Below are 27,945 nucleotides of genomic sequence, written 5' to 3' on the forward strand. Positions count from 1 at the left end.
TGCTCAGTATAAATCTCATATCTGCCTTCTACTCTACATTCATTCCTTCTGACTTAATGAACTACCTTCTAGTATGGGACTAAAGACTAAATCCCAAAATAACAGAGGACAAATATCTTTATTTTAATAAAGCAGATTAATGCAAACATATCTTCAGTTCTGCTGAGTATTTTGAATTTTGTATTTTCCCCCTCTTGATTAATAAGAACATAATAATGCTCCTGGATCAGACCAAAAACTATCTTAATCCAACATTTTGTTTCTCACAGAGGCCAATGGTTTTGTAGTGCTCTGAAGCATTTGATAAAAACTACCAGTTTTAGGATTAAAATAGAGGGCAAGAGAGTAATAGTTGGACCTACAATTCAAAGAAGTTGATAAAATCTAATGAAACATAATTAAACCCTCAAGTAAATACAACAGAGTACCTAAGAAGTAAACAAAATAATCTAGGCAGATAGGTTTAATCTGCCCCTGAAAAAACTGTTCCATATCTAGAATAAGGTTATTTCAAAATTAGAACTCCATTATATGGAAGACGACTTCCCTTGAGGATCAATCAGCCCCCATCTGGCTGAATTTTAGAAAAACAAATTAAGTTGATTCTGTTCTGTTCAGCATTTAGGAACTAAATAATATTTGGGTTTTATTATGTGTTTTTATTGATTTAATATATTGTTCATTTTGCCTTTTTAGTTGCATTTTTATTGTAATAGTTTTACTTGATATAAACAGGTCAAAATTTGGAGGTACAATTAAGTAAGGGATGGAATGGAATAGAATAGAATTCTTTATTGTGATTGGACACACAAGGAATTTGTTAATAAGTGTTAATAAGAGTTAAGTAAGTATCCCATCTTCCCTGTGATTTAGGGCACCTCTGCCAGCAAGATAGCCGGAGGAGATAAGAGAGAGCTAGTTCAGTACTGGGAACCTTTTTTCCACAAAGACTCATGGGTACTTTAATTCCACGCCCTCTATTGCTTTGATGAGGGGTTTGTAAATTACATTGTTGCCTACAAATCCCACGGCGCACAGCAGTTGAGCGTCCAATCGAGATTTGGCTTTGGGCACTGCGCAACCGCGTCAGTTGAGGAGGCTTCCCCTTACCAAGATGGCGGACGACGGTGAGACAGCACTGAAGGGGACAGCAACCGAGGAGAATAATCACCAACATTGCAGCGATTGTGAGAACGATGACGAGCAGAATTACAACCAAAGGCAAGCGGGTGCCGAGTCTCATGGAGCAAAATTCCTCGTAGTGGAGCCGTCGTAGTATTATTGTAGAAGGGAGGGAGGAAAGGAAGAACGTGGGCGAGGCCTAACCCACTTTCCTTTGCGTAGCACTTGATTGGGTGGGGGGGCTAGATATTGTATGCTGAATGGTTGGTTGCTTTGCCTGTTCCCAAAGAAGCACCAATGGCCGCCGACCACAATTGCCGACAGCAGCATGACTGGAAAAACTCAGCAATTGTCGGCCCTGACGCGTGTCCCAAGACCGTAATGAGACCAAAGCTTAGCTGAGATATTTGGTGATTTGGGCTAAATTAGGGTGTTCATTATGGCCAGGGATAGTGCTTGCTTGCATTATACGGGGGTGGGGGAGAATCCCATCATCTCAGCTCAGGCTTTATTTACCCATTTAGCTCAGTTTGATATGCTTTGACAATGGCTCCTCAGAGTCTTATAAGGATAGGTTTCCCTTCATCTCTTATTCTATGCTTTTAGCTAATCACACTGAGAGTTACCAAGAGATTTGCGTTCAGGTTTGCTTAGATCATGAGTTTCCTTCTCTAGCTCAGCTTCAAGGCAACCCAGTGTGAAAATAAAAGAAAATCAAATCACCATGTCTAAGTATTGGAAAACTAAAAATCTGTTTTAGTAAGGACAGAAACATGTAATCTTCAATACCAAGTGATTATTTTGATGTAATTACATGGGCATAACATGGCTATGGGGTTGTTTATAGAAGAAGAGGAATTTGTCCATTTCCTTACAATGAAAACCTCGAACAGATCCTTAAAAAAAATACTTTCAAAGGTGTGACTGTTAAGAAAAAGGAAATTCAACAAGTTGAGGCAAAGAACATAATATAGATACAATTAAGTTAGTGGAAAAAATAGTTCAGAGTAAATTATGGATTGGCTGAGGTATACAAAATGTCAAGCTAAAATATATTTGGTGAAATATATATTTGTTGAATCCATCAGGAATTATTAATTTAGGTCACAGTGGGTTATATGACCTACTCTATAAACTTTGTGAATTATATAGAAAGTCAAAGGTTGTGATAGGTGGCAACCCAGTATAGAACTGCCTGCTTTGCAGTGTAATATTCTTCTCAGCTAATACATAAACTAGGTCAAACTGCCACAAAGTAGCAAGTTTTCATGACATTGATAAGATCCACATTCCTTTTACTATATGTAACATACTCCCTGCAACCAAAGGAAGGTTTCAAATGTATGTCAATGTCCTCCAGTTTGGTTTATTGAAGAAAAAGACAATAAATTTATTCAGGCTTTCCTGTGGTTAGCAAATAAGAGCCATACTTTTACACAATAAGAGGGGTTATGTGCAGAATTTCTTTGATAAGCCAACATCTTGAGTGTTTGTGATCTCTTTTTCAGACAAGTAGCCACTCCCATTTCCAAAGATGACACTCGCTACCTGTGCTTCTCACAAAACAAGCTTTTTATTATGTAGTTCTATTATTACTGTATAATGTGTGAAAACAAATAGATTTCCCATTATGTTCTTCTGTTTTATATTATAATTTATCTGGAAGAAGCTCCTACATCTTTAACAATTTCATGACTATTCAGAAATCAGGACAGGGGTGTCAAACTCAAAGTCTTAACGGTGGTGTCATGTGACGTATCAGGACTTTTTCCCCCTTCGCTAACCAGGGGTGGGAGTGGCCAGCATGTGGTGCATCCAGCCTTTGGGCTAGGAGTTTGATAGCCCTGAGCTAAGGCATCTCCTATCCTATCTACTCTTATACAGAAATTATACAGAAATGCAGTTATGATAAGAGCTGTATTGTTTAATAGTTGCCTATCGGGGTTGGGGGAGGAAGAGGCAAAAAATATTAACTTAAGGCCCATTCGCAAAAGAAACCCATGAATATGTGGTCTATTAAAATTAATCTATTAGAAAATAATATTAATTTTCTCATCACAAAGAGAATCATAGCAATACATCCTCTGCGGTGGTATGTTTGACACCTTTGATTTGGTTGAGATTACAAAATTCTTTTCAGCTGGCAACTCAGCTGTCAGAATCTGGATTAAGAATTCAGTCTTGGTGATGTGTGTAATAAAAACTTTCCCTTGTAGAATGTGATTAGGATTTTTGTTTTAAAAAAATGAACATGTAGAAGCAATACATCTACTCTTTATTTATGGCATGTTAAAGACTAAACTGAAGAGAATAGAGTTTATAGGTGACTTATTTTATCATATGGAATGGCAAAGATTGATTTTAAAAATCTGATTCCATTATGGAATTCAAAGCAGTATTTTAACGTTGCACTGATCCAGATGTGCTTAGCTTCAGTACAGCTAATGTATAATGCGATTTTGGGGCATTCAAAGGAGCTAAATTAGCACAAGTACTACAATTCTATTCTTCCTGTTTGGCTGAGTAATCTTGTATTACATATATTCATTTTTTTAAAAGCTTATTATTCCAGCTGTACCTGAAAAGTTGCATAAAGAAACCCAGAAATCAGTAAACCATAGGCAATAATACAACAAAACACAGGCCTAAGACAAACGTTTACTTTGCGTTTTCTCCCAATTTTTCTCCTTTGTTTTCCCATGCAGCTGGAGTGTGTTCAGATGATGATTTGAGGAAACAAGCAGATTCATATTCCAACATTATTTTAATCAGATGTTCTGTTCCCAGATTATACACAAAACCCAATATCTTAATTGGGAATACTGCAGATGTTTCTATGTTATTGATATATGTAAGTGTACCATTGAACAAATTTACAATTGTAGACAGATATTTTACAGGAGTGACTATAATTTAAATTGACATACCGTATCTAATCAAAACTGCTTCTGGTCATAACATCTTTTTTAAAAAAAACATTCACAATTTGGGGAGGTGCTTTTAACTCTAGCTTGGCTTTCTAGGTGGAGTACAATCTTACCTCAACCCCATATTCCAAGGGTTTTTTTTTTTACTCTGGGTTTAATCTGAAATTTATCTAGTCCAGGCTGTCAAATGACCCACAGACTGGATGCATCATGCACTGGCCATGCCCATACCCGGTTTAGCAGAGGGGAAAAAAGTCACGAAACATGTGACACTGTTGTGATGACACGATTTTGACACCCCTAGTCCATCTCTATTCCCAGAATTCCTCAGAACAGACATTATTTTGTGTGGTTTATTTTCCATGTGATATGGAAAAGGAATGTTATATTTATAATGTTTTAACTTAAATTTCCTGATAAATCTTGTGGAACTTTATAGTTAATTACTATTTGAGCAAGATGAAACTTTGTGATATTTCAAAAAGTGGTTAGTGAAGATGGCTAACATACATTTTCTGGAATTTACTTACTAGAGTCAGGCAGTTATCTCTTACATTAGACTTTAGAATAATATTGTACTAAATGTTATTTAGTACTAAATATAATTCATCATAATTCATCTTCTAGTTCAGGGGTCTTTAAACTTGCCAAGTTTGAAGACTTTTGTTCTAGTTGGTCTTGGAAAATATATATTATTTAGAAAATACATTGTTTACTATTTGGAAAACTAATGAAGTTCTATTTAGATAAATGAAAATTTTAAATGCACACTAGATCAGGGGTCTCTAACCTTGGCAACTTTAAGACTTGTGGACTTAAACTACCAGAATTCCTCAGACAGCAAAGCAAAGCTGGCTGAGGAATTCTGGAAGTTGAAGTCCACAAGTCTTAAAGTTGCCAAGGTTGGATATTCCTGCACTAGATAATTTGAAACCCACTTTGGTTGCTTTGATATAAATAAATATATAAATATATATAAATATATATAAATAAATAAGTTCACCCTGCTAGAAGTTGACTAAATGGTTTTTTAGTCAGACCTGTTATAAAGGATTTGGTAATACATTGCAGTTTTCATAAAGGTTGAGGTTGGGGAATTTCCAATCAGACTTTGCTTTTTGCATTTAAGAATTCTCAGGAGTTTTCCAAAACAAATGTATTATATTCACAGCTTTTATGTATAGCTCTAACATAGGGACAGATACAAATCAGCATTTTTTGAAATATTGTATTCCTTAGACAATTTGTCTCTTTTGGCTGCCTTTTATAATTTAGTTTTATGCCAAAGACTATGTAAAAATTAGGTTGGAAAAGATAATTAACAACCTTCACTACTTTCAGACTGAGAACTTCTGTACAGAGCAATATTAAGATTAATCCAGGGCACAGTGCAATCTAAACAAAGAATAGAACTGATTAAAGTAGTATTAGGGGAAACATCAAGTAGATGTGACCTTTTTTTCTCAAATAAAATAATGAAAATGCTTACTTTTCTCCCCATCCATTGTCACAGTGTTTAGATTATGAGAATGGTGTCATCTTAAATAAAGTTACACTGAACTTTATTAGATGCTCTTGGAATTTTTCTAGAAGATAATTCCATTAAGAATTTACTTCAAATGAATGATTATGCTGAACCCTAGAGACGGCTCATTCTCTTTGTACAATTATCCAAGTACAATAAGTAATGTAATCAAGATACTGGCCTGGAATAGTCAGTTCTCAACATCAAAGTTCACCAGAAGACTTTAGACTAGTTATTTCTCTTAATGCAGTGTGGTTGTTGTGTGGAAAAATTGGAGCACAGTTGAATGTAAAGAATTTTTTTGTTTAAAAATCATTAATATAAACTTCTACTGATGCTGGGACAAAAAATTCAATGTATGTTTTAATGAGATAACAATCCAGACTGGAAACCTTTTCTGTATTCATAGTTTTAATTCATTTATTGAAAATGTTAACTAGATAGGTAATTATGTATAAACATTAAAATTATATTAAAATATTGTTTCTTCAGTTACATGTGATTCAGTATTATTCACTCAAGATTAAACATGAAAATATATTGATTTATTGAGTCAGAATATTGAATAATTAATCCATGTGTCCTTGAATAAATAGATTATAGAAATGTTTTCAACCTAAAGTCTAATACTTTGTCAGATTAGGGTTGACAAGGAAATTAAGTTTTGAAATATTTTAATATTTCTGGAGTAGGTCTTATATATGTGCTCAAAAGTTCACTAACTCCACCCCCCCAAAAAAAAAATTTCATTTAACTTCCATAAAGCATAAGAAAAATATGACTATATGCATATTCTTTAAAATGTATCCCAAACAATCAATACATTTATAAAACGACCATAAAAAAGAAAACTCTTCTTGTATCTGTTTATAAAAATGGATCCTTTAATAAAGTTATATATTTGTCCTTTTATTATATTACAAATCATGATATTGTTATTGCAATCATATGTGTGCAGTATTAAAATTATTAATATTCTATTGTTTATATGTTTCGAAGTATTGGAAATAAAACAATTCTATCAATATTAATTACAATTTTGAATTATTACAAGCATGATTATTACAAATATTACAAGCATGAAATTATTTGCATTTTTCATACAAAATGTAGCGTAAATTAAAAATAAAATTGCTGCAGGTATCAACAATAAATTATATTTAAATATCCTCTGGAAAACATGGAGCAACTCTTTCTTCTACTATGTTATCAAAATACCAGACAGTAATCTCATTGAGAACAAGTTTAATAGGAAGCTGGGAAAAAGTGGTTCCTGTTAAAGATGACTTAAAACTCACCCCTTATCTCTGGATTGAGCATATAAACATGCAGTAATTTCCATGAGTAAAAAATTAGATTTAGGTGGAATAGTGCTGTAATTTAATGAGTGATCTAAAACTTGATTAAAATTTCCCAAATTATCTGATCCACAGTCCAACTAATGATGTTTAAATACATACAATAAAATAACTGGAAAATATTTAGTAAAGCTATAGTAAGGAATTTAATAAATTTATTATTTTAAGAATATGTTTCTAAATTATTTGTTCCTTGATCTACTCCAAATTTTGAACACTTGTTAGAATGACTATACCACTGGCAGATTTTGAACTTCTGCTAATTCGTTTGGGAAAATATGAGTTTATACATAGTTAGGTTGGCCAGTTTGGGAAGTGTCTCCATCCCTTTTATATCAGAATATGGTAAGAGACCTTATATACTGTAGGACTGAAAATCAAAGAAAAAACAAACATATGTTCTATTGCAGGGGTGTCAAACTCATGGTCCATGGGCCAAATGCGTCACGTGCTGACCATTTAACCTGCCTCCATTTTAATGAAGAGGGGAAAAGTCACGATACATCACGTGAGAACCATGTGATGCCGCATGTTTGACACCCCTGCTTTATTAGCTGTTATATTTGTGGGTAAGAGTAAAAATAAATTATTTGGAACTATGCCATTTTTTAAAAAATGAAATAAAATAAAATATATGACATTAAAACTAAAAGGGCCCTTAACCTCCACTCCAAAATGTTCTACCACAACTTCTGGATGCACTGCAAAAACAACAGTGCAGGATTTCCTGAATCAAATCAACTTACTACACTCAAAAATACCTGATAAATTTGGGGCAACATCCCCCAGACCTACTGTTCTTTTAACTCCTATCCATTTTAGCAGCAGCTGGATTGAAAAACTTCTCACATCTGTATCAGGTGAAATAATTGAAACATTTGCAGAGGAAAAAAATAAACCCGAACTCTTTTGATTAAACTAACAAGATTTACTGAATAGCTTTTCCTTCAGAATTATCTAAAGGAAAATCTGACCAAAAAAACAGTCACCATCTTTGTTTCCTGCTGAAGAGCTCCTGTGTGAAAATATTCAGTACACTGTATTCATAGCATAAACCAGAGTAATCTCAGCAATAGATTAGATTTTTGAGCCGAATAAAAAATTAAAGGATATAAGTGACTTGAATTTAAATTCTATATTCTGGCTAGAATGATAAAATCATAGAAATAAATAATTCCTGCTCAGTGTTTTGGAAATATTTAGAAAATGTGAAGTGATTTCTGCAATGAAGGCCTTATAAGGAGGTTACTATCTTTGTTTCCTTTCAAAGCTTACCACATCTGTGGCAAGTTGTTTTCCAGAGTTTTGCTGCTAGGTCATTCTTTATGTGATTTAATCACAAGAAGCTTTTCATTTTTTATCACAGCTTGGATCGTGCATGTTTTTATTCAGATGATGCAGATTGGGTTTTATGTGCATAAATTCAGTAATTCTGAACATTTAAATGCACTGAAGAGAGAGAGAGCATTCAGAATAGTTAAAATCTTAGGGTTTTTTTCCCTTGTCTTTAAGGTTCAGATTAATTTGATTGAAGCTCCTCTGACCAATTATCAGCATAACAAGCTATTCTTCTCTACCATGTGACTTAACATTGAACTGATACACCTGAAGTGAGGTTGTGCTTCATGAAAATGTTCTATATTAATATGGCTGAGTCAACTTTCAAATGACACAAGTGCCATCCTGCATTCTTTTAATGCAACCTGGCTGGTATAATTCAGTGGTTTCTTTTGAAGAAAGAAAAGTATAGAACTATGAGAATCCAAATAGATACTGAACAACTTTAATGTTCCTGAAATGAAACCATAATGAAAACATTATAAGTAGTTCTCACTTAACCACATTTGAGACTGGCAACTCCATCTAAGCAACATGGTCATTAAACAAAATATCACATGATCGCAGCAAGCTTACAATCTCACTTGTGCTGCAATCATTAAGTGAATCACCCATGGTCATTAAGCACATTATCGCATGACTGCAGCTTGTGATTTTGCTGATTTCTTCATTGCTTGCTTGTTGGAAACCAGCCATGAATTGTGCAAATAGCACTCAAATGGCTGTGGAACATTGCAACAGTGTCTCAACGCCTGCTGGTTGCAAAGTGCTCAAATCTTGACTATGTGGCCATGGGGATACTGTAATAGTTGTGAATACAAGGACCAGTCATGACGTTACTTTTAACTGAATGGTCAACCATTAAGGGAGGAATAATAAAGTATTAATATATTAAGAACTAGTAAACATTATTAATGAGTAAAAAGAGAGTGTGTATCTTCATTATGTACACAAAACAATATTTTATTGAAATGTTTATAATTTGTCAAATTTGTAAAGATTTCCCCTTCCAGTTATATCTGACTTTAGTGCTCATCTCTGTTTTTCAACTGAGGAGCCAATATTGTCCAAAGACATTTCCATGGTCATGTGACCAGCATGATTATACACCAAGGTGCATAGAATGCTGTTACCTTCCCACCGAAGTGGTATATGCATGCTTTCTAACTGCCATGGCTGGCTGGACTGGGGCAAGTAATCACAGCTCATCCCATCACGTGGCACTTGAGTCTCAAACTTGGGCTGTCAGCTTTCTAGCTTACAAACTCAGCATCTTTAACCGCTGAGCCACTGCAACCGCCATATCAGATTTACATAGCTGCCAGTTTCAAAAGTGACTGAGTAGCATATAATAGTTCCTATCTTTTAAATTGTAGTCTAAAGAAAACTTGTTTACCTCAGTCCATTGAGAAATGATTAACAGCTCATTTTCTGGGCCTTATACTGTTTTCTGTGTGCTAGACATAAGATTAAAAATGCCTTCTATGGGTTTAGAGGTTATTTTCATTTGTTGTATTGTTCAGAGACCCTGGGTTGTACTGTGTTATGTTTGTTTCCTCTATTTTGTGTGATTTCAATCATTTGGAGTCATTTGTATACCCAGCAGGATATCTTGCTTGGTTTTGTTCTCAGCACATGGCACATGGTGTAGTTCTCATTTTATGATTAAATAGTTTTAAAAAGCACTATTTTTTTGGTTTAGGGCTGTTTTTGCTTCATCTTTTTCATCTAGAACAAGAGTCCCCAATCTCTGGTCCAGTGTGTGGCCCATTGGGAACCGGGATACACAATTGGCAAGCGAGCACACAAAGCTTTGTTTGCACATGTGCAGGATTTGGTTGCATGTGTGAAACCCTTCCCCCCCTTCCGCTCTGGCCATTGTTGGTCTACAGAACCTGAAAGGTTGGGAACCATGATCTAGAACACTACACTGACACTACACGGCAATTGCATTTCTCTATTTTCTTTAGTTATATTCAGCTTAACTGTGTTTTTTAATTCTCTATTTAAACACCACCTATGTGTTCAGTGATTGAGTTTATGCAGTAGTAAGACATAATTGGATTATTGTATATTAATTGCCATATTTGCAGATGATGTTGCATAAAAAAGAAGAAAAAACCCCACAGCAACTATACATTTTTGACAATAGGACATTATGTGAGTTATATGGAATGTGTTTTATTCTTTTCTATGGAATTATGATTAATCTGTGCTACAGAGCTTTATATTTTTATATCATAGCTTAGTTTTCTTTCTTCATTTGATTTCACCACTATATACAACCAAAAGCATGCAGATTCCTTCTCACTATAATATTTTGCCCAGACTTGTTCTGCTATCCCTTTGGGTTTAGGAAAGTTTATTTGTTCAAAGTATTGTAGCTGATTAAATGTATATTTGTGAAGTAGAATTTATGCTAGCTTCTACATTTGAGAGGGTATGATTCAACAGAAAATATATTAGAGAGTGATGTGGTGCAATGATTTAAAATTTCCAGAAATTCAATTTATATTTCTGCTGGAAAGAACATTTTAATCACCAGTGAAGCAAGCTATTTTGAGAAGTTCTGGATAGTCTACCTTAATGTTTTTGTAGTGGAAGGTAATAGTGGTAATAATGCTCATTTACCTGAAGAATGAACAACATTGCAGATTTCTTAAAAAAACCAGCAGCCTGTCTCAATTTACAATACAAGTAGTCCTCATGATAACGACAGCAATGGAGTCTGAGGTGAATCGCTTCATTAATAACCCCCCTTCTTTGCTCTCCCTAGTGCACCTGTTAAATCAATGCATGGATCATTAAGTGGAGCATGAGGTGCCTCTGGATTGAGAGAGACCCTGGGAAGTGTAGTGCAGGGACAAACCCACCAACAGTGGGCCTCACAAGGCCTCCTAAGGCCCACACCTGGAGAAACCCATGATCCCCGTCTAGCCCCTTGGGGTCCCCACCGCCCTATAGACATCATCACGGTCCACTCTGTCACAATCTCACACTTATATTTCAAAGATCCTCAGAGGTCAGGATAAGTGGGGAGGCTGCTCTGTTGCTGGGCCACGTGGCACAATTAAGGAGAAGAAACCATGCCAGTTTTCATTGCTAGCGTTAGTTCCCCCAGTCTTAGCTATGCTAACTTTACGCTAACACAATCAATGCTGAGAGTTTTTGCTGGTGAAAAGAAGAAACCCTGCTGATTTTCTTCTCATTGGTAACCTTAGCTCACGCAGCATTAACTGTGTTACCATAAAGCTAGCATGGCCCAACAATGGACTGGCCTTCTCTAGGCAACTTTATGAGCACTGGATACCTTCAAAGGTAAGTGAACAGTGACTGGGAGTGGGGAGGAGTATGTGAAATCCAGTGGGATGGCAAAGCAGGCCCCAGTGCCTGTGGGGACACAGTAAGGAAGAATGGGGAGAAATTGGTAGATGGGCGTGCTGAAGCATCTCTACAGTTGGTTGTAAGGGCAAATATACACAGAGGGCTGCAAGTGTCATAACTGAAACAGGATCACGTGTAGCTTTGGGGGAATTGGTTGTAACTTTGAACAGTCATTAAATGACTTGTTCCTCAAACACTGCTGTTATGCTAGCATAAGCAATGTTAATGGGTTAGAAAATTATAGGCCAAAACAACTGGAAGACACCAGATTGGCAACTCCTGTTACGTGCAGCTACAAAGAAGGTTTTCATAACAGTCATGGTGCCTAATCAGTATCTTATGCCGATTCTGAATTCCAGAATGATAAGGATTGCATGGAGTACTATTGGTTGATACCAAGTGATGTCCAATGAGGATTCTCTACTCTTAATTATTTCAAAATAACAAAAAAAAACCACAATCACTTATTCTACCTAAATGAAGCCATTAAAATTGTAGTCAATTTGAAACATTTCTGTGGGCCAGTTCCAATTCTGATTCAGAAAAATAATTTCTGAACTGACTGTTCATGATATTGTGCTTGTCTCCAATTTTGAGGATTTAATTTTTTTAAAAATATCCTTGCAAAATGCCAGGGCAATCTCGTTTGTAAGGTTTTTTAAAATGTTTCTTTTGAAATATTCAAAAGAACTGACATAAATGTTTCATCGAAGATGGTTAGAACAATTTTAAAGTGGAATCCCTTGGAGACAGATCAACTGAAGTAGATCAATAGTAATATTTGTCTACAATGATTGTTATTCTGCGGTGTTGCAGAAGAACATATATTGGGAAAACAATTCATAACATAAAATTGTAGGTCAGGATAAACAAAAGCTTTTATTAGTCATGTTTTCAAACTCTTTTCGTAATCTCCCTCTCCCCTCATTATGCCACTGAATATATGTCACATCACCAAAATGTTGCCCATGTTGCCTTGACAACCAAACTATTATTTAAAGTGAAATCTCCAGCACAGAAGGATTGCCACTCTGTGCAAGTTTATTATTTTATTATGGTGATAAATTATTATATGCTATATTGTTATTAATGTAATAATTAAGATTGTTACTATCCAAATAGTTCAGTCTTTTATCTTAATGCTAAGCAAAATAATGCTAAGTTCAGTAATAATAATAGTGTGTTGATTGTATAGAATTATACTATAAGTTGTTATATTTTGAAGTTTTTTACATTATTGCCATGGCTTCTGACTCAAAAAATTACTGTAGTATCATTAAGAAAAGAAAATGTGCTGCATCAGAATAACAGCCAAGCAAGTGACATTACTCATGTAAACATTTCATATAATATATTATGATCAAACTTGTTTATTTCTTCACAAAACTGGAATACAGATTACAGTTTTAGTGCACATCAAAGGAAACTTTATTAATTGTATAAACATGCAACTTAATTCCATTCATTCCACCTTCCTAGTCTGCTCATGAGACATTGATTATTTTTCCCCATAAACACAATGTCTATGTCACATATTAGCCAGAGATGGAAATGATAGGATTGTGAATGGTAGTATGGTATAAATACATGGGTAATTTCAGGATAAATGTGAAGCATTTTGTGGTTGTTTGTGCAGTCTTTCAGACCAATAGAAACTGACTTTGGTTTGAAAGCCAATGAAATGCAGTTAATATTTGCATATTTGCATTAGAAAGCCAGTTAAGGATATTATGGATAGTATGACAATTGCAAGAATGTATAGATAGCTTAACAACATTAGGAGAATACTTGCCTAAGGTTATTTTCAAACTAGAATAGCATATCATGGGATTCACTCTTGAGGTTTAGATGAGGAGCTGGAGGGAATGTTGCTAGGATTTGCAAATGGCCTAAATTTGGGTGGGATATCTATATTTATAAAAAAAAAATTAGAAGAAAGAACTGAAAACAGCAGAGAAGTATTTACTTAGGAATCAGAAATAAAATACATAGGCATGGTAGGAATGAGGGAGTTGGCTTGGCAAGAGAATTAATGAAGATATTAGAATAGTTGGTTGCAAACTGATTATGAGTCAACAGTATAAAATGGTTGCAAAAATGCAAGTGCAATTTTAGTTTAGTTTATTGTCATTGCACCTCATACAACAAAATCAAACAGCATCTTCAGTGCACATCATGACCATGACCATGAAAATAAACACAAACACACATCCTTCACCCTTCACACATTGAACAGAAAACCCCTGACACCGCACCAACACTGCACTATATAGTAGAATTCAACAGAGCTACTGCCCTGGGATAGAAGCTGTTTTCAGCCCATTTGTCCTTGTTTTTATTATTCTGTACCGTCTGCCAGATGGTAATAGTTCAAAAAAAAGGGTTCCCAGGATGAGATGGATCTTTGAGAATGTTTTGAATGTTTTTAAGGCAGTGGGAGAGCTGTTAAGCTCTTCCAAAGAGGGGAGAAGGCAACCAATGATCTTCTGGGCAATGACGTTAACCTTCTGGAGTGCTTTCCTATCTGCCCCTGTGCAATTGGCAAACTATACAGAGATGCAGTAAGTTAAGATATTCTCTATGGTGCAGCGGTAGAAGATCACCAGCAGTTTTTCATTCAGTTGTTTTCTGAGAAGTCTCAGGTAGTATAATCTCTGCTGGGCCCTTTTGACTAGGGCTGCAATGTGGGCACCTCTTTTAGGGTAACACCCAGAAACTTAAAACTGGCCACTTGCTCCACTCAGTCTCCATTGATAAGCAAGGGCTGGATGTCTGATCTGTTCCTCCACAATGAGGTGGGGGCTACAATTGGCTGGTGGTTGTATTTTAGCTGTCTCTGATGTCTCCACTTCAAAGCGAGCAAAGAAATGATTCAGTTCCTCTGCCAATGAAGCATCCCCCTCAGCAGGGATGACATTGGTTGGTTGATGGTTTGTAATTTGTTGAATTCCCTCACCATACCTGCCTCATGTTACTGCTATAAAAATCCTCAATCTTCCTCTCATAATCAGTCTCGGCCTTCCGAATACCTTTCTTCAGATTAGCTCTGGCAACGCTGTATCTTGCCCCATCACCGGACCTAAAGGCCTTGCTCCTGTCACTCAAGAGGCGCTGGAGTTCCTTGGTCATCCAGGGCTTCTGATTGGGATAGATCCTAATACGTTTATCCACAGTGATAGGATCTGTGCAGTGTTAACATAGCACAGGACAGTTGCAGTATGCACCTGTAGGTTAGTATAGTTAATATACTTAATTTAAATGTCTAGAATCCAAATCACAGAATTAATACTTCCACATTATTCCACACTGACTGAACTCTCTTTTGAGAATTTTATTCTCAATAGCCCTATATTTATTTATTTATTTATTTATTTATTTATCAGGCATATGAGCCACCCATCTCTCTCACAGGGATACTTTAGCAAATCACAGGATTCAGACAAACTGAAACATGCTAAGGAAAGGGCAGGAAGAATGGTCAGAGAATTAGAAAGAATGAAAATTCCAGTTAAGTATTAGGAAAGTGTCCCTCTCAATAGGAACAGCTTTACAGTAGAAGCAGTTAGTCAGAAAAGGTTGTGCTGTCATTCACAGAGGCTAACCAGCTGTGTGTTTTGAATGCTTTAATTTGGATTCATGCAAGGAATTAATTTAGGACTTGGTGACTAAATGGTTCTCTCTAATTCTGATCCTGTGTTTGAAAAGATGCTAGGATAATATCTGGGAGGAAAATATGATACCATCATGGTTTAATTCCTAGCAGTGGTTTCTCTGAGCATCTTGAGACTACCCAAAAATGTGTGGTGAACAACCTAAAAGAAGGAACTCTTGAATCTTCTCCTTTTCTCCTGTAGTCTCAAAATCCTGTTGTTAGCAGTGAATATCTTAGGTTTGTTTCTAATGTTCCCTTTGTTTTTCAGCTCAACAGATGAAAGTGTGTGTAAAAAGAAGAAGAAGAAGCAGAAACGGAAGAAAGAAAAGGGGGAGCAATTTGATCTGGTCCAAGATCAATCTGCAAAGGTAAAATCACTTTTTTGTTAGATTACTATGTTGAATTCTTCCAAACCTTCATACCTACATATGCTTATACTGGAGCTTAATGCTTATCTTATTTACTTTGTGGTATATGTGCAACTAGAAGTGCTAAGAATCCAAATTGAAGCTGCTTGTTTCTTTCAATTGCAAGTAATCCTAATCTGTCTGGTCATGGCCTAACTACCAACAGCTATATAAATTAGCAGCTCTTTCTTTGTGGGGAGGGGTTTCCTTGGGAGATTGTGTGATTGACTATGCAACATGTCTTACTCTTGTTCAAGATAGGTAGAGGTGTAAAGAGAAAACATGCATTTTATGTAGTCTTTAGAGGAGAAAGGCAGGATATCTCTCCCTCAAAAAAGAGAACCGTTTAACTTTTCTCAAAGGACAAATAATGAAGGCTGGTCAGTCTATTAATTTTTCTACATTTGGTTCATATACAGGTGAATTCATTGCCAGCAGAAAGGATGCAGGAGATTCAAAAAGCCATTGAGCTCTTTTCTGTAGGACAAGGGCCTGCTAAGACCATGGAAGAAGCCACTAAACGCAGCTATCAGTTCTGGGATACACAGCCTGTGCCCAAGTTAGGTAGATATGAAAAGAGGGTCTTTTTCTTTTTCCCTTCTTTCTGTTTTAAGGAAAATAAAGCACGTGCAAACTGGACACATAACTCTTGACTTATGACTGGTCACTTAATGACTATTGAAAATTACAGTTGGCCCGAAATGGGTGCTTTATGGCCCATCAAGCACTTTTGGCTATTGTAAAATGTACCATATACAAATATCCCCTCACCGCCCCATGATTGCACATGACTGCTTGGGAGCTGCCTCACCTTTATGACCAGTTGCAGTGTTATGCAGTCAGATGACCATCATTGGCAACATTTTTTGCCAGGTTTTTAGCAAAAAATGCCTATTCAGAAGAATGGGTTTATACTAATGATTGTGGCATTTGCTTAACAACCCTGGTGATTCATTTAATGACCATGACAAAAAATGTTGTAAACATGGGTATCTTGACTTAACTACTATTAACAGCTTAATAAAAAGAAATCCGGTCCCAATTGTCATGAATCAAGGACTACCTGTACATTCATGCCTTTCATGCCACATTGATAGACAGAAGAAGACTCAAATTAGAAGCAATACTGATCCAAGGCCAGGAACTGATTAGATGTAGACTGAAAACAGGAATAACATGTGAGCTAGTGGGGACAAGGCTGTTCAACCTTGAGCTGTAAATATTCCCTTCTAAGGCTGTCTTGTAGCTATAGTGTCATAGGAATCAGAAGCATGGATGATTGGAGCTGCCCAAACAAAAGGTATTAAAGTAGTTTGTGAGTTTAGACATAAAGACTGACTAGTCAAGGCTAGGAATGTTTCTTGGAGAGTGAATTCTCATGTATGGAGACAGCTTGCTTTCATTCTTGTTTCCCTTCTCTCAGGTGAGGTAGTAAACACTCACGGACCTGTTGAACCAGACAAGGACAACATCCGTCAGGAGCCCTATACTTTGCCTCAGGGCTTTATGTGGGATGCCCTGGACTTGGGGGATCGAGGTGTGGTGAGTAGGGATGAGGCAAACTAACCATCCTTTAAATTTCTTTTTAAAACAACCGCCTCCCCTCACCCCTCTTTCTGCTATTATGATGTTTTTCATCACTTTCTCTAGCATCAGTTTTAGAGTCCTTGTTTTTTTAATTGAATTCTCAAGCATTTTATTAATGATCCTATATTCCTTTTTCTTCTTGTCTGCGTTAGACAGAAGTGATTGATATAGCTACTTTTGCACCTGCCCTCTTCTTTGGTTTGTTCAACTATACTTCCTGTTCTCTTTCCCAGCCACATTCAGAAATCTTTCTAAAAACAGTTTCTTTTGTAGACTTTGTGACAGCATCTTTTGCAGAATTGTTTTGCAATTTCATTTTGTAGTGTTTAGCGTGGCTTGCGCGCTTGATTCTGCTGTATATCTCTGGGTTTCTCTTCTTATTCTACTCATTTGTGTCACAGTTTAACTCAGAACCTCATGTGTAGAGAATGTGAAATACCTCCTTATCTTAGAGCCAATGTTGATTTACACTTTTATAGTTTAAAAACTGGTTCTTTCAGGACTGGTTTAAAATTTTATACACAAACTGTGCTATAAATTCATAGGTTTTATTGCTTCAGTAGAATTGGATTAAAATTATTTGCTAAAATCCATTGACAGAAGTAAATTTTTCTTATAGCCATTTCTACCTCTGCCATAGTGTGTTGGTTGTTTTCCCCCCACAGTGAATCTCTAATAATCAGCAGGTACCCTGTTTTCTCTTAATAGAGAAAGCTTTGCTTCCTTAAGCAGATTATGCTTCTCCTTTTTACTTTCTTTAGCTGAAGGAACTGTATACTCTCCTGAATGAAAACTATGTGGAAGATGATGACAACATGTTTAGGTTTGATTATTCCCCTGAATTTCTCCTGTGGTGAGTTATAGTTTTTCCTGAATATCTCAGAGGTGTCTGTCCATTTTTCTTTCTTCTTGTACAGAAGATAATAAAGACAAACTATTTCCTTTCAACAAATATAAACACAGAGGTTTTCTCCAAGTGCTGGGGAGTAGATTCATTGTGTTCATCTTGACATGTTACCTACTCTCTAAAATCTTTTTTTGTCAAAAGACTGAAAGCCCCTTTCGCAGGAGATAGCTTATCTTATCTGCATTAGGCAAATCTATTTTTATCTTCCTGAGTAGTTAGTAAATAGGAGGCAGTTCTGCACTTACAGGCTCACAGGCTGAAATGCTGCTTTTGGCATAGTAATTTAGTTCAGTGTGCTAAACATGCATAACTTGAAAGGAAAACATTAGAAAAATAAGGAACAGACAGTTCATAGTACTTCAAATAAAGATCTGAAAACCATGATGGGGTCCTGCTTTGGGGGTCCTTGCATACGGTGAATGAGGGGCTGTGTTTCTTTCAGGTAAACATTTAACAAGTCAGTTGTTTCCTTCTTCTGTGTGACAAAAGGGCCCACTAAGAAGAACTGCTCATGTTAATGTATTAACAGGTAGAATAGATTTCCCTTCTACGTTCATTTAAATTGAATTGGTGGGAAAAGACATTTTAAGGTTTAAGTGCCAATAAGGTTCTTCTTTAGATAGGGACAGCCTAAGCTTATTATTGTTAGTTCACATAAATTAGAGCTAGTCAGAAAAAAACCCCAAAAGTAAATGTAAGCTTTCTGTATTATTCAAAAAGGTACCTCTTTCAGACAGAGTAGTCCCATATTGGCAGCTTTCTTAGGGTTAGTGATTTGTTTTTTTAACATACCTACTATGGATATATTAGCTAGGGTTGAATCAAAATGGCTTTTGGAATAAGACCATGTGTTAGTGCTGCGTTTGTTCTCTTATCTGGCAGCCTTGGCATTCAATAATTTGGGATTTTCTCCAACCAAGTGAATGGATTGGTGAAGGAGTAAACAGTTTGTTCTTCTTGTTCCATTTCACTCAATTTTATTATTGGCTATGAAGGAAGAAAAGTTCTTTTCTCTGCTGCAATGGACTAGAAAAGCAAGGGTGACTCTTCCATCTTTCTTTTACCAGCCTCTTTGGCTTTCATGTTGGGCCCTTGAGCAAGAGGCTGCCCTACCTGTCATCACTTTGGAAACTGAGTCGGTTTCCCATGAAGAAAAAGTAGTCTCCTATTTGTCTTTTGCAAGTGCCATGCAATTTTAGCCCATAGTTCCTTTTACAGACTTGCTTTTAATTCATGCAGGGAATCCTTATGAATGAAAAGCAGGTGAAACAATTTGTTGACAGGGAAGTTTGTAATGTGTTATTAAATGCCTAAAGGTTTTCTTTCCTATGAGATTCACACTCATAAAATTTCCTTTGTCTCCCTATTGCTGGCATACATGGCTCCATCCTCTGGCCACTGTAAATGCCTTGTGTTAAATGGTGACATACTACAGGTTCTTGGATCAAAAACATTTCATTTTATAATATTGTGGATTTTCTCCAGGGCTTTGCGTCCTCCGGGCTGGCTTCCCCAATGGCATTGTGGTGTCAGGGTGATATCAAGCAAGAAATTGGTTGGCTTCATCAGTGCTATTCCAGCTGCTATCCACATATATGAAACGTAAGTTAAGTCACACTTCTCTGTTTATGCCCAAAGAGCTGCCGTTCCCCAACTGCCCCCCTCCTTTCTTTTCTTCCTTGATGAGAGTTAAATGGAGCTTAGAATTGAACAAAAAAGTAAACTCACATTGTATTCTTTCAAATTAAGAGCTCTGTGCATTTATGGAGTGATTTTCAGATTTTTGTTACAGGTATCTATGTGGAATAAATAAGCAAGACTTTGTAGAAGGTTTGAGTCCTTCCATTTAAAAAATCATATAAACGTATGGTGGTGTAAACATCGTGAAGTAGAGAATGTAACTCTATGTTGCAGAGTGAGACAGCATATCTTAGGTTCTTAGATGGAGAGGAGAAAAAGTTGTAGCCTTAGCAAATACAGGAATACATCTTTTTTACATTCCTCCAGTTCGCTTTCCAAATTGTAAGAAACAGTAGTGAGTAATGGTTTCTCCTCTTCCATTAAAGGGAAAAGAAGATGGTAGAAATAAACTTCCTTTGTGTGCACAAGAAACTGCGTTCCAAGAGGGTGGCACCTGTTCTGATCCGGGAAATCACCCGACGAGTCCACTTGGAAGGGATTTTTCAGGCAGTGTACACAGCTGGTGTGGTTCTACCAAAGCCCGTTGGAACATGCAGGTAGATATAAGTTCCTAAGTTTTCTTTCCTTTTCGACTGTACTTCCCTCCATGTTTTTATTTTTGTTGCTTAAAATCTCATCTCTTAGATACACCCTTTACTTTAAAAAAGAAAAGAAAATTAGTCCTCAAACCAGAAAAGGGAATTATTGAGCATGAGTTCACACTCTTGAGCTGAAAACTCCTTACATACTGCAAAAAACAGGAGTCACAGAACTTTTTCTTTAGGCATAAGTTACTGAAGTAGAACAGGGAGGTTCTTGGCCTGGCTGATTAACTAGTTACCTTAGCTTGAGAATAAAGCAGTGTATATTTGGAAACAGTAGGGCCAGTATTTAAGCCAGTCATTCTCAATAGCTCACAAGTTAATGGGGGTGAGAAGTAAAGATTGCTTTGCAAAATTAAACATCAATTTTGCATCTGTCTCAGTGAGTTAGACATGAGCATAGAGCCAGTTTGGTCTGGTGATTGAAACATTAGCTAGAAAGCAGGAGATGTGAGTTCAACTCCCGCCTTAGCCATGAAAGCCATCTGGGTGACTTTGGGCTAGTCACTCTCAGCCCAAATCACCTCACGGGGTTCTTGTGGAAAAACTAGGCGAAGGAAGGTGTATTGGATGTTTGGTGCCTTGCGTAATTTGTAAAAGTAATACAGGCGGGATAATATAAGTAAATATTTTTTAAAAAATAAAAATTAGAGGTTCAGACTTAATTTTTCCATTTCTCTGCCAGTATGGACAGACAAATTCATTACGAGGAAGAGAGAAGGGAGGTATCAAGTTTTCTGATACTGTAGATTTTGCAGTGGATGGGCCCAGATAAATGCTAGAAGTATCACTATTGCTAAGAAAGTAGTTTCACATTTAAAATCCTGAATGACTGGGAATATGAAGAATATGAGATGCTGGAAGGAAACATGTTTTAGATTGACAGCTGCTCATTGTTCTTGGAAATGGTTGAAAAAAATACATACCTTTTGAATGTAAAATATAGTTCTAATACTGAGCTAAGCCTTGTTGATAGGTTTCAAGATAGACACACACACCCCTTTGAAGAACACCATATAAATGGAATGAGTAACCTGGGATATTGCTTTTTTTTTTTAAATAGGTATTGGCATCGGTCACTGAATCCACGCAAGCTGATTGAAGTCAAATTTTCCCACCTCAGTAGAAACATGACTATGCAACGCACCATGAAGCTTTATCGGCTTCCCGAGGTGTGTGATTATGGACAGGGATTAAAGAGATTCTTAAAGAGTTCTTTTTATAACAGAAGCTCAAGAAAAGTTCAATTTTGCTGACCCATCTTTCACCTGTTCTCCAAATTTAGAGTCTGAGAGTGTCACTTAGGATTGGAAAAAAAACACAATTAAATCTAACGGGAGGGGGAATATTTCAAGAGTTATATTTAAGCTGCAACTTTCAGTGCTGAAAAAGATTTTGTCTTCATGAATTTCAAGTTAGAATAGACCTGTGTTTGTGCTTTGCTTTGCTACATTCTGCATTCCACTTCTTTAGCAGTTCCAGAAATTATCTAAAAAAACATTCCCAAAGTGCAGCAGAGCAAATTATTGCCTCCTGCCAGCTGACTGGAGGGAGGCATGCACACATGCACGGCAGAGCTGAGCTGGGGCAATGACACACATGCCCAAAGAGAAGGCTTTGTGTGCCATCTGTGGCACGGGTGCTATAGGTTTGCCACCACTGGTCTATAGTGTCAGGATTCTGGCAGTTACCCCATGGGAAACAGTAACTGGTGTATTTTTGAATAAAGCATTATTCATTGTTTTTCCCATTTTATTCATCCTCTTCTATGAGGAAGTAGTTCTCCACATTACCATCAGATGTGTCTAGATAATTTTGGTTACTCCCAGTGCACTGCAGAATCTTCTCAAATATTACTGTTTAGTTCAAGTCTGGATAAAATATTCTGTGCTAGAAAGTCTGATATTTATAGAAGCATAAGCATTAGCACTTCCTGGGAGCTCTCTTCTATTCCAGAAAATTTGCTTCTAAATCATGAAGAAAATGGCTGTCAGATATTTTGACAATGCAGAACAGGAAATTGTATAGGGAATGATGTGAAAGTTGTTCCCTCTCATAGTAAGACTGGTCATTTTTAGATTTTTTCCCCACCATATTACATTGGCTAATAGTTTGGAATGGTGGGGGGGATTTTTTGTGTTCTTCAGGATCATTAGCTTTGGGTGCTAATGATTGCACAACGATGTGAACTGTGCAACTTAATTCCCATCTTAGCAAGGTATTTAGATTTAAATGTTCTTTGACCTTCTTCTTTGCTTCTAAAATCAAGACATTGTAGGAGCAGTCCCATGTTAATTTACAATATCTGTGAAGTCAGTTCTTCTAATTTAGTGTTGCCACCTTGATAGAAAGCATATTATTTTTATAGAGTTGTCAGGGACTGATCGTTTGCATGCAAAGCTGGTGTATCATTAAGGAATAGTTTTTCATTGAGATTTTTTGAAATATAGCTTGAAAATGGACAGGAAGACTTCCCTTCATCCTCAACCAAAGTTAATATAGAGAGTGTTTCTAAATGAGTGAATTGTATCTCTTTCCAGACTACTAAGACACCAGGACTACGGCAAATGGAGCGCAAAGATATCCCTGCTGTGCACAAACTTCTGGCAGAATATTTGAAACAATTCCATTTGTCCCCTATGATGACTGAAGAAGAAGTGGAGCATTGGTTTCTGCCCCAGCTCAACATCATTGACACATTTGTTGTTGAAGTGAGGGCTTTTTTCCTTTTTTATTAGTCCAATCAGCTCACCGTTGTTTTGAAATACAGTATATCAGCAGAGTGTTTATGAGTGTGAGAAAGTAAGTGTGTGTGTGTGTGTGTGTGTGTGTGTGTGTGAAGGTCAATTTACATTCTGACTGTATGTTTTAAATTATTACCTCAGTGCAGAATTTGGACATGCAAAACTGAAGCAGAGATTTCACAGTATGTTCATGGTCTTGTGTAAGTGTGATATAGTACATGGAAAGAGAATTCAATTCTTCTCTTAATTGTTTATTTTAAAAACCCTGAAAATGCAAAACAGTCTTCCCTAACCTAATACCCTTCATATGTCTTGTTGGACATCAACTTCCATAATGCCCAGCTAGTATGTCCAATGGACAGATCATTATGGGAGTTGAAGACCAACTGATTTGGATGACTATCCAGAAAGTAAATTGTGCTCTGGTGCACTGCTATATCTAAACAGTTTGGATTTAAAGCAACTTGAGCAGAAACCTGCAGATACAAGGGAAAGAAGTGATGAAATTCTGAGGCGATCAACTATATATTGCCATTAGCTTGATTCCCTGTGCTTTACTACAAAACTATATGGTTGGGCTTAGTTTTGGGGGAAGAAAATAACAGGGGTGGTGGTGGAATTCTGTCTCTGCCTACCAGCATCCATCAATATTCATCTGGCTAGCATCCTGTCAGTGTATGAGAAAATTGAGGGCTGTTTGGAAACTCAAACAGTATTTGCTGTGTGAGCAAGAAGGAGATAGCAAGGAACCTGGGTGTGGCTTAGATCAGCTGTTCTGTAGTAAAGCTGCTTGCTTCTGTGAAAGTAAAACTGAAACTCCTCTCTTCTGCTTGTATTTTGCATTTGGAACAGATTTCTTTTCAGGTAGGGAGGGTGAGTAGAACTCCTTAATATCAGAGCGTGTTAATATATATTATTATAATAATATACGAAGTATTAATGCTCAGATAGTCATTTTGAAAAATCATTTCTTAGTGAGCACTTAGAAACTAAGAGGAACATATGTGCCAAATTTCAAGTTTGTAGGCTTTACGGTTCTGGAAATTTCATGATGATGCATGAGTGGTATTTTGCTTTTATGTATAAAGATTTCAGAAATTGAATGCCATTTTTAAAACTGCTCCTAGAGAAATGTATTCTATTTATTAAAATCCTGGAACTTGAGACGGGGGAATGGGAGAGAGAAAAAGAACAGAAAATTCAAAAATTACATATTTACCACCTGCAGTCTGAAGTGGTATATATAGAGCTCTTCTGCCTGATTTCCTATTCATTCTGTTTCATATCTAAGCCAGAATAATATACAAAAAGGGCGGAAATGCTATACAAATTTCCTTACTATGCTAAACTGTGGAGAACAGGCATAATAGCTGATGATGGTGCTAACGTTACAATTGTTTTCCTCTGATTGAAGATTGAAAAAAAATAATTCTAAAGAATCTAACTGTTTTCACCAGAACACTGATGGGAAGGTGACAGATTTCCTGAGTTTTTATACACTGCCCTCCACCATTATGAATCATCCTACACACAAGAGTTTGAAGGCAGCCTATTCTTTCTACAATGTCCACACCAAAACACCTCTTATTGACCTCATGAATGATGCTCTCATACTGGCCAAATTGGTGAGTTTCTTTCTTGGTTTGCTTCTAAATGATGTAGCATTTAGGGGGAAAGGTGTTAATGCAATCAATCTCTCAGAGGAGAAAAATGCAGAAGGCTCACTACTTGATGTTGTTTTTAAAAACAACAAAGTGAGCCTTCTGCATTTTTTAAAAAAATGAAATTAATTCTACAATTGAGCAAAACATCTTTCTTCTTAATACCATGGAGCTACAAAGCATATATACCCACCAAGTTTTCTTTAACTGCCTCTTTTTGCAGAAGGGTTTTGATGTTTTCAATGCCCTGGATCTTATGGAAAACAAGACCTTCCTGGAAAAGCTGAAATTTGGAATTGGTGATGGAAACTTGCAGTATTACTTCTACAATTGGAAATGCCCCAGCATGGGAGCAGAAAAGGTGGGTAAAACCCTGCCTCTTGCATGTTAGGTTAGACAAATGACATGAAAAAAGTTGTCCATACAAAAAGCCTTCCAAATCATTATGCAGATTGAGACACAACAAAGGATAGGTATATCTGCTGCTGGAGAGAAGGGGTAGCAACAGCTGCAATGTAATCCCAAGGAACATAGCTTGTCTACTTACTGCAATTACCTCAGAGGAACAGAGAGCTAGGGGGAGTCTTAAATTCACTGAAAATGGAGTTCTAGAGGAAGATGTTGAAAACCAGCAGTTTTGTGGGAGATCCAAATAAGTGAGTGACTAAAGCGGAGGTAAGAGAAGCACTATCCCAGGTGCTGTCTTGTTGCTGAGAATATGGTGGTGGGGAGGTGTCTTTGAAAGTAACTGAATGAATGTGGGCAAAAGGTGCAAATGAAAGCAGAGGTGGAAAAGAATTGATGAGGAAACCTGCTGCGTCTGCTTCATTGCAAATTTAGATCAGCATATGAGCTGTGTACCCTTTTTATGCTTTGTGCATATAGAAAGCCACCTCTTATCAGTTTAAGAACTCGTGAGAAAATAGTGGAGTCTGTGTGGATAAGAGATTCTCCATGTCAAATATTCATTAAAGGCAAGAACAGGAGAACAGGGTTAGTGGAATGAATGAACAGAACTGGAAGTATTAAGCATGCTTATCCTGCAGTAAGGCTCATGGATCTTGGGATTTGCTACAAGAATAAGCATGCATGGATTTCTTTGTGCTTGCACTGAGTGCAAAAGCCTCCCTCCCCCAAAGGAAGAGGTGGTTTAGTAGTACAGTAGCAGCTTTTATATGTTATGTGGAAGTAACACCCATGGAAATTAGTTATTACAAAGTAAGCTGCTTAACTTTATGCTTCTGAGCCCAATCCCGCAAACAATTTCTTTCTCTGTATATAAGAGAAAAAATGTTGTAAGGGGAAATGATTTGTATATTTATGCAGATAAATTAGTGGAAAGCCTTAATTTGCAGGCATTTAATATTTCAATAGGAATAAGATTTTTTTTTTATCCTGCTCCATCCTTTCTTGCTATAGTCTTTAGCTAGTTCATATGTAATATTCATGTGTGCATTACAGTTTTGCATTGATCTGGATTGATTTGAAATATGGTTGATTTAAGCAAATCCCAATCAGTATAATATGCATGGTTCAATCCAATACTTCTTTGGATCCAGGTTATTGAATAATGCTGAGATTCACATGTGTAAGTTTGGTTTTCACATAAATACATTTGCTGGGAGGAAAAATCTTTTGCAATTGGCAAAATAAGCAGGATATCTGCTTGTTTTGTTTGTTTGTTTGGTTTTACCTCTGATCTTTGGGAAAGGGGTCTCAAATTCAGACTTCCTTTGGAGTAAATGTTGAAAAAAAAAATAACCATCCTTCCTAAGTTTTGAACTATTATGCCTAAGTAAAATCTGGAAAAAAAAAATTAAAGGCCAGCACTGATTATCAGACTCCTTTTCAGTATTCAGGAGACAACCTGCTTTGAGTATAAAGCAGGATTCACCAGTCAGGTGAGTTGTGCATAGACCTGCTGAGTCAAAAGCACAAAAATACTTGCTAACTCTTCATTTCATCTTGAATATTTTTCATAGGTTGGCTTGGTGCTGCAGTAACCAATTTTCTCCGAAGAAGGGCAGGCGGAAATTGAAGGCTGAAGTCCTCATGGTTCAGAGTTCCATGGAAGTGACACAGCCCTGGGGAGGAGCTGGTGACCACTGCATTTGCTATGTGACATGACATTTCTGATGATTGTATCACGTGCCACTGAGCACACCAGTGTATTTCTGCCAGCTCTTGGCCTTTCCTCTCCCTCTTCCCCTCATACAACATGATCAAGGGAATGTAACTGCTGAGAACTAGCTCACAATTTTACAATTGGCATACATTGGAGTTAACGGGTGAATAATTACAAAAATTATATTATATATTCTATATTTTAACAATGATTGCTGTTCATCTGAAGTGGAAAATGGGGTGGTATCATCAGGCAACATAGCTTTTTAATCTTAGAATTATTATTCAAAGCCTAGTGGTTTATTAGGATGATTTTTTCAAAAAAAAAAAAAGACCAAAAATTTGGCTCTTTGGATTTTCGTCAGAAGAGTATATTGCATTCCCTCTTCCCCAAAGAGGTGTATTCCCTCTTTTTATGAAACAAAAATGATTCTGAGCTGCGGTACATAATTGGCCTAATTAATGGAAGTTTTAAAGCCAGCTTTCAGTTTTTACATGGCACTATGGCCTTTTTAATTCTGATCCCTTGTTAAGACAACTTTCTTTTAAAAACCAAAGGGCTATTTCAATGATGGATGATCTTTACTTTATGGTGGATGGGGTATGAATCCCAGCTATTGTTCCCTGGATGTGCACTAATAAAACTATAGTATAATGTTTGAATAACCAAATGTATAGTTTGTGGCTTTTGGTTTATGGAATCCATTCTTGGTTTTGTTGAGGAAATTCTCCAATTACTTCCAAGAAATTGTAATGGGGGGATATTTAATATCATGAATTGTAGCTATTCTCTATAAATTCTGATCTCCATTTATTTTCTAGCTATGGTATCTAATGCATCAACTATTCTAAACTTTAGTTTTCTGTCTTGCAATCAATTTATATTGTCTAGCTTTGAAAATAACTAATGAATTTCCTCTAATGAAA

The 27,945-nt window shown here is 36.5% G+C and overlaps 1 protein-coding gene across 1 annotated transcript; it reads left to right on the plus strand.

The window, feature by feature from the left end:
* Positions 1-990: 990 nt before the first annotated feature.
* NMT1 (N-myristoyltransferase 1) lies at positions 991-27,689 on the plus strand. The gene is made up of 12 exons (XM_087916239.1): positions 991-1,221; positions 15,575-15,674; positions 16,133-16,277; positions 17,137-17,255; positions 18,062-18,153; positions 19,693-19,809; positions 20,274-20,444; positions 21,553-21,661; positions 23,030-23,200; positions 24,691-24,858; positions 25,118-25,255; positions 26,877-27,689. The coding sequence occupies exons 1-12, from the start codon at positions 1,115-1,117 to the stop codon at positions 26,895-26,897; spliced, it is 1,458 nt and encodes a 485-aa protein (XP_087772365.1). The 5' UTR covers positions 991-1,114; the 3' UTR covers positions 26,898-27,689.
* Positions 27,690-27,945: the final 256 nt, after the last annotated feature.

The sequence above is a fragment of the Pseudonaja textilis genome, chromosome Z (assembly GCF_049901715.1).
Source record: "Pseudonaja textilis isolate UNSWEBS1 chromosome Z, rPseTex1.2, whole genome shotgun sequence".
In the NCBI taxonomy this organism is placed as follows: Eukaryota; Metazoa; Chordata; class Lepidosauria; order Squamata; family Elapidae; genus Pseudonaja; species Pseudonaja textilis.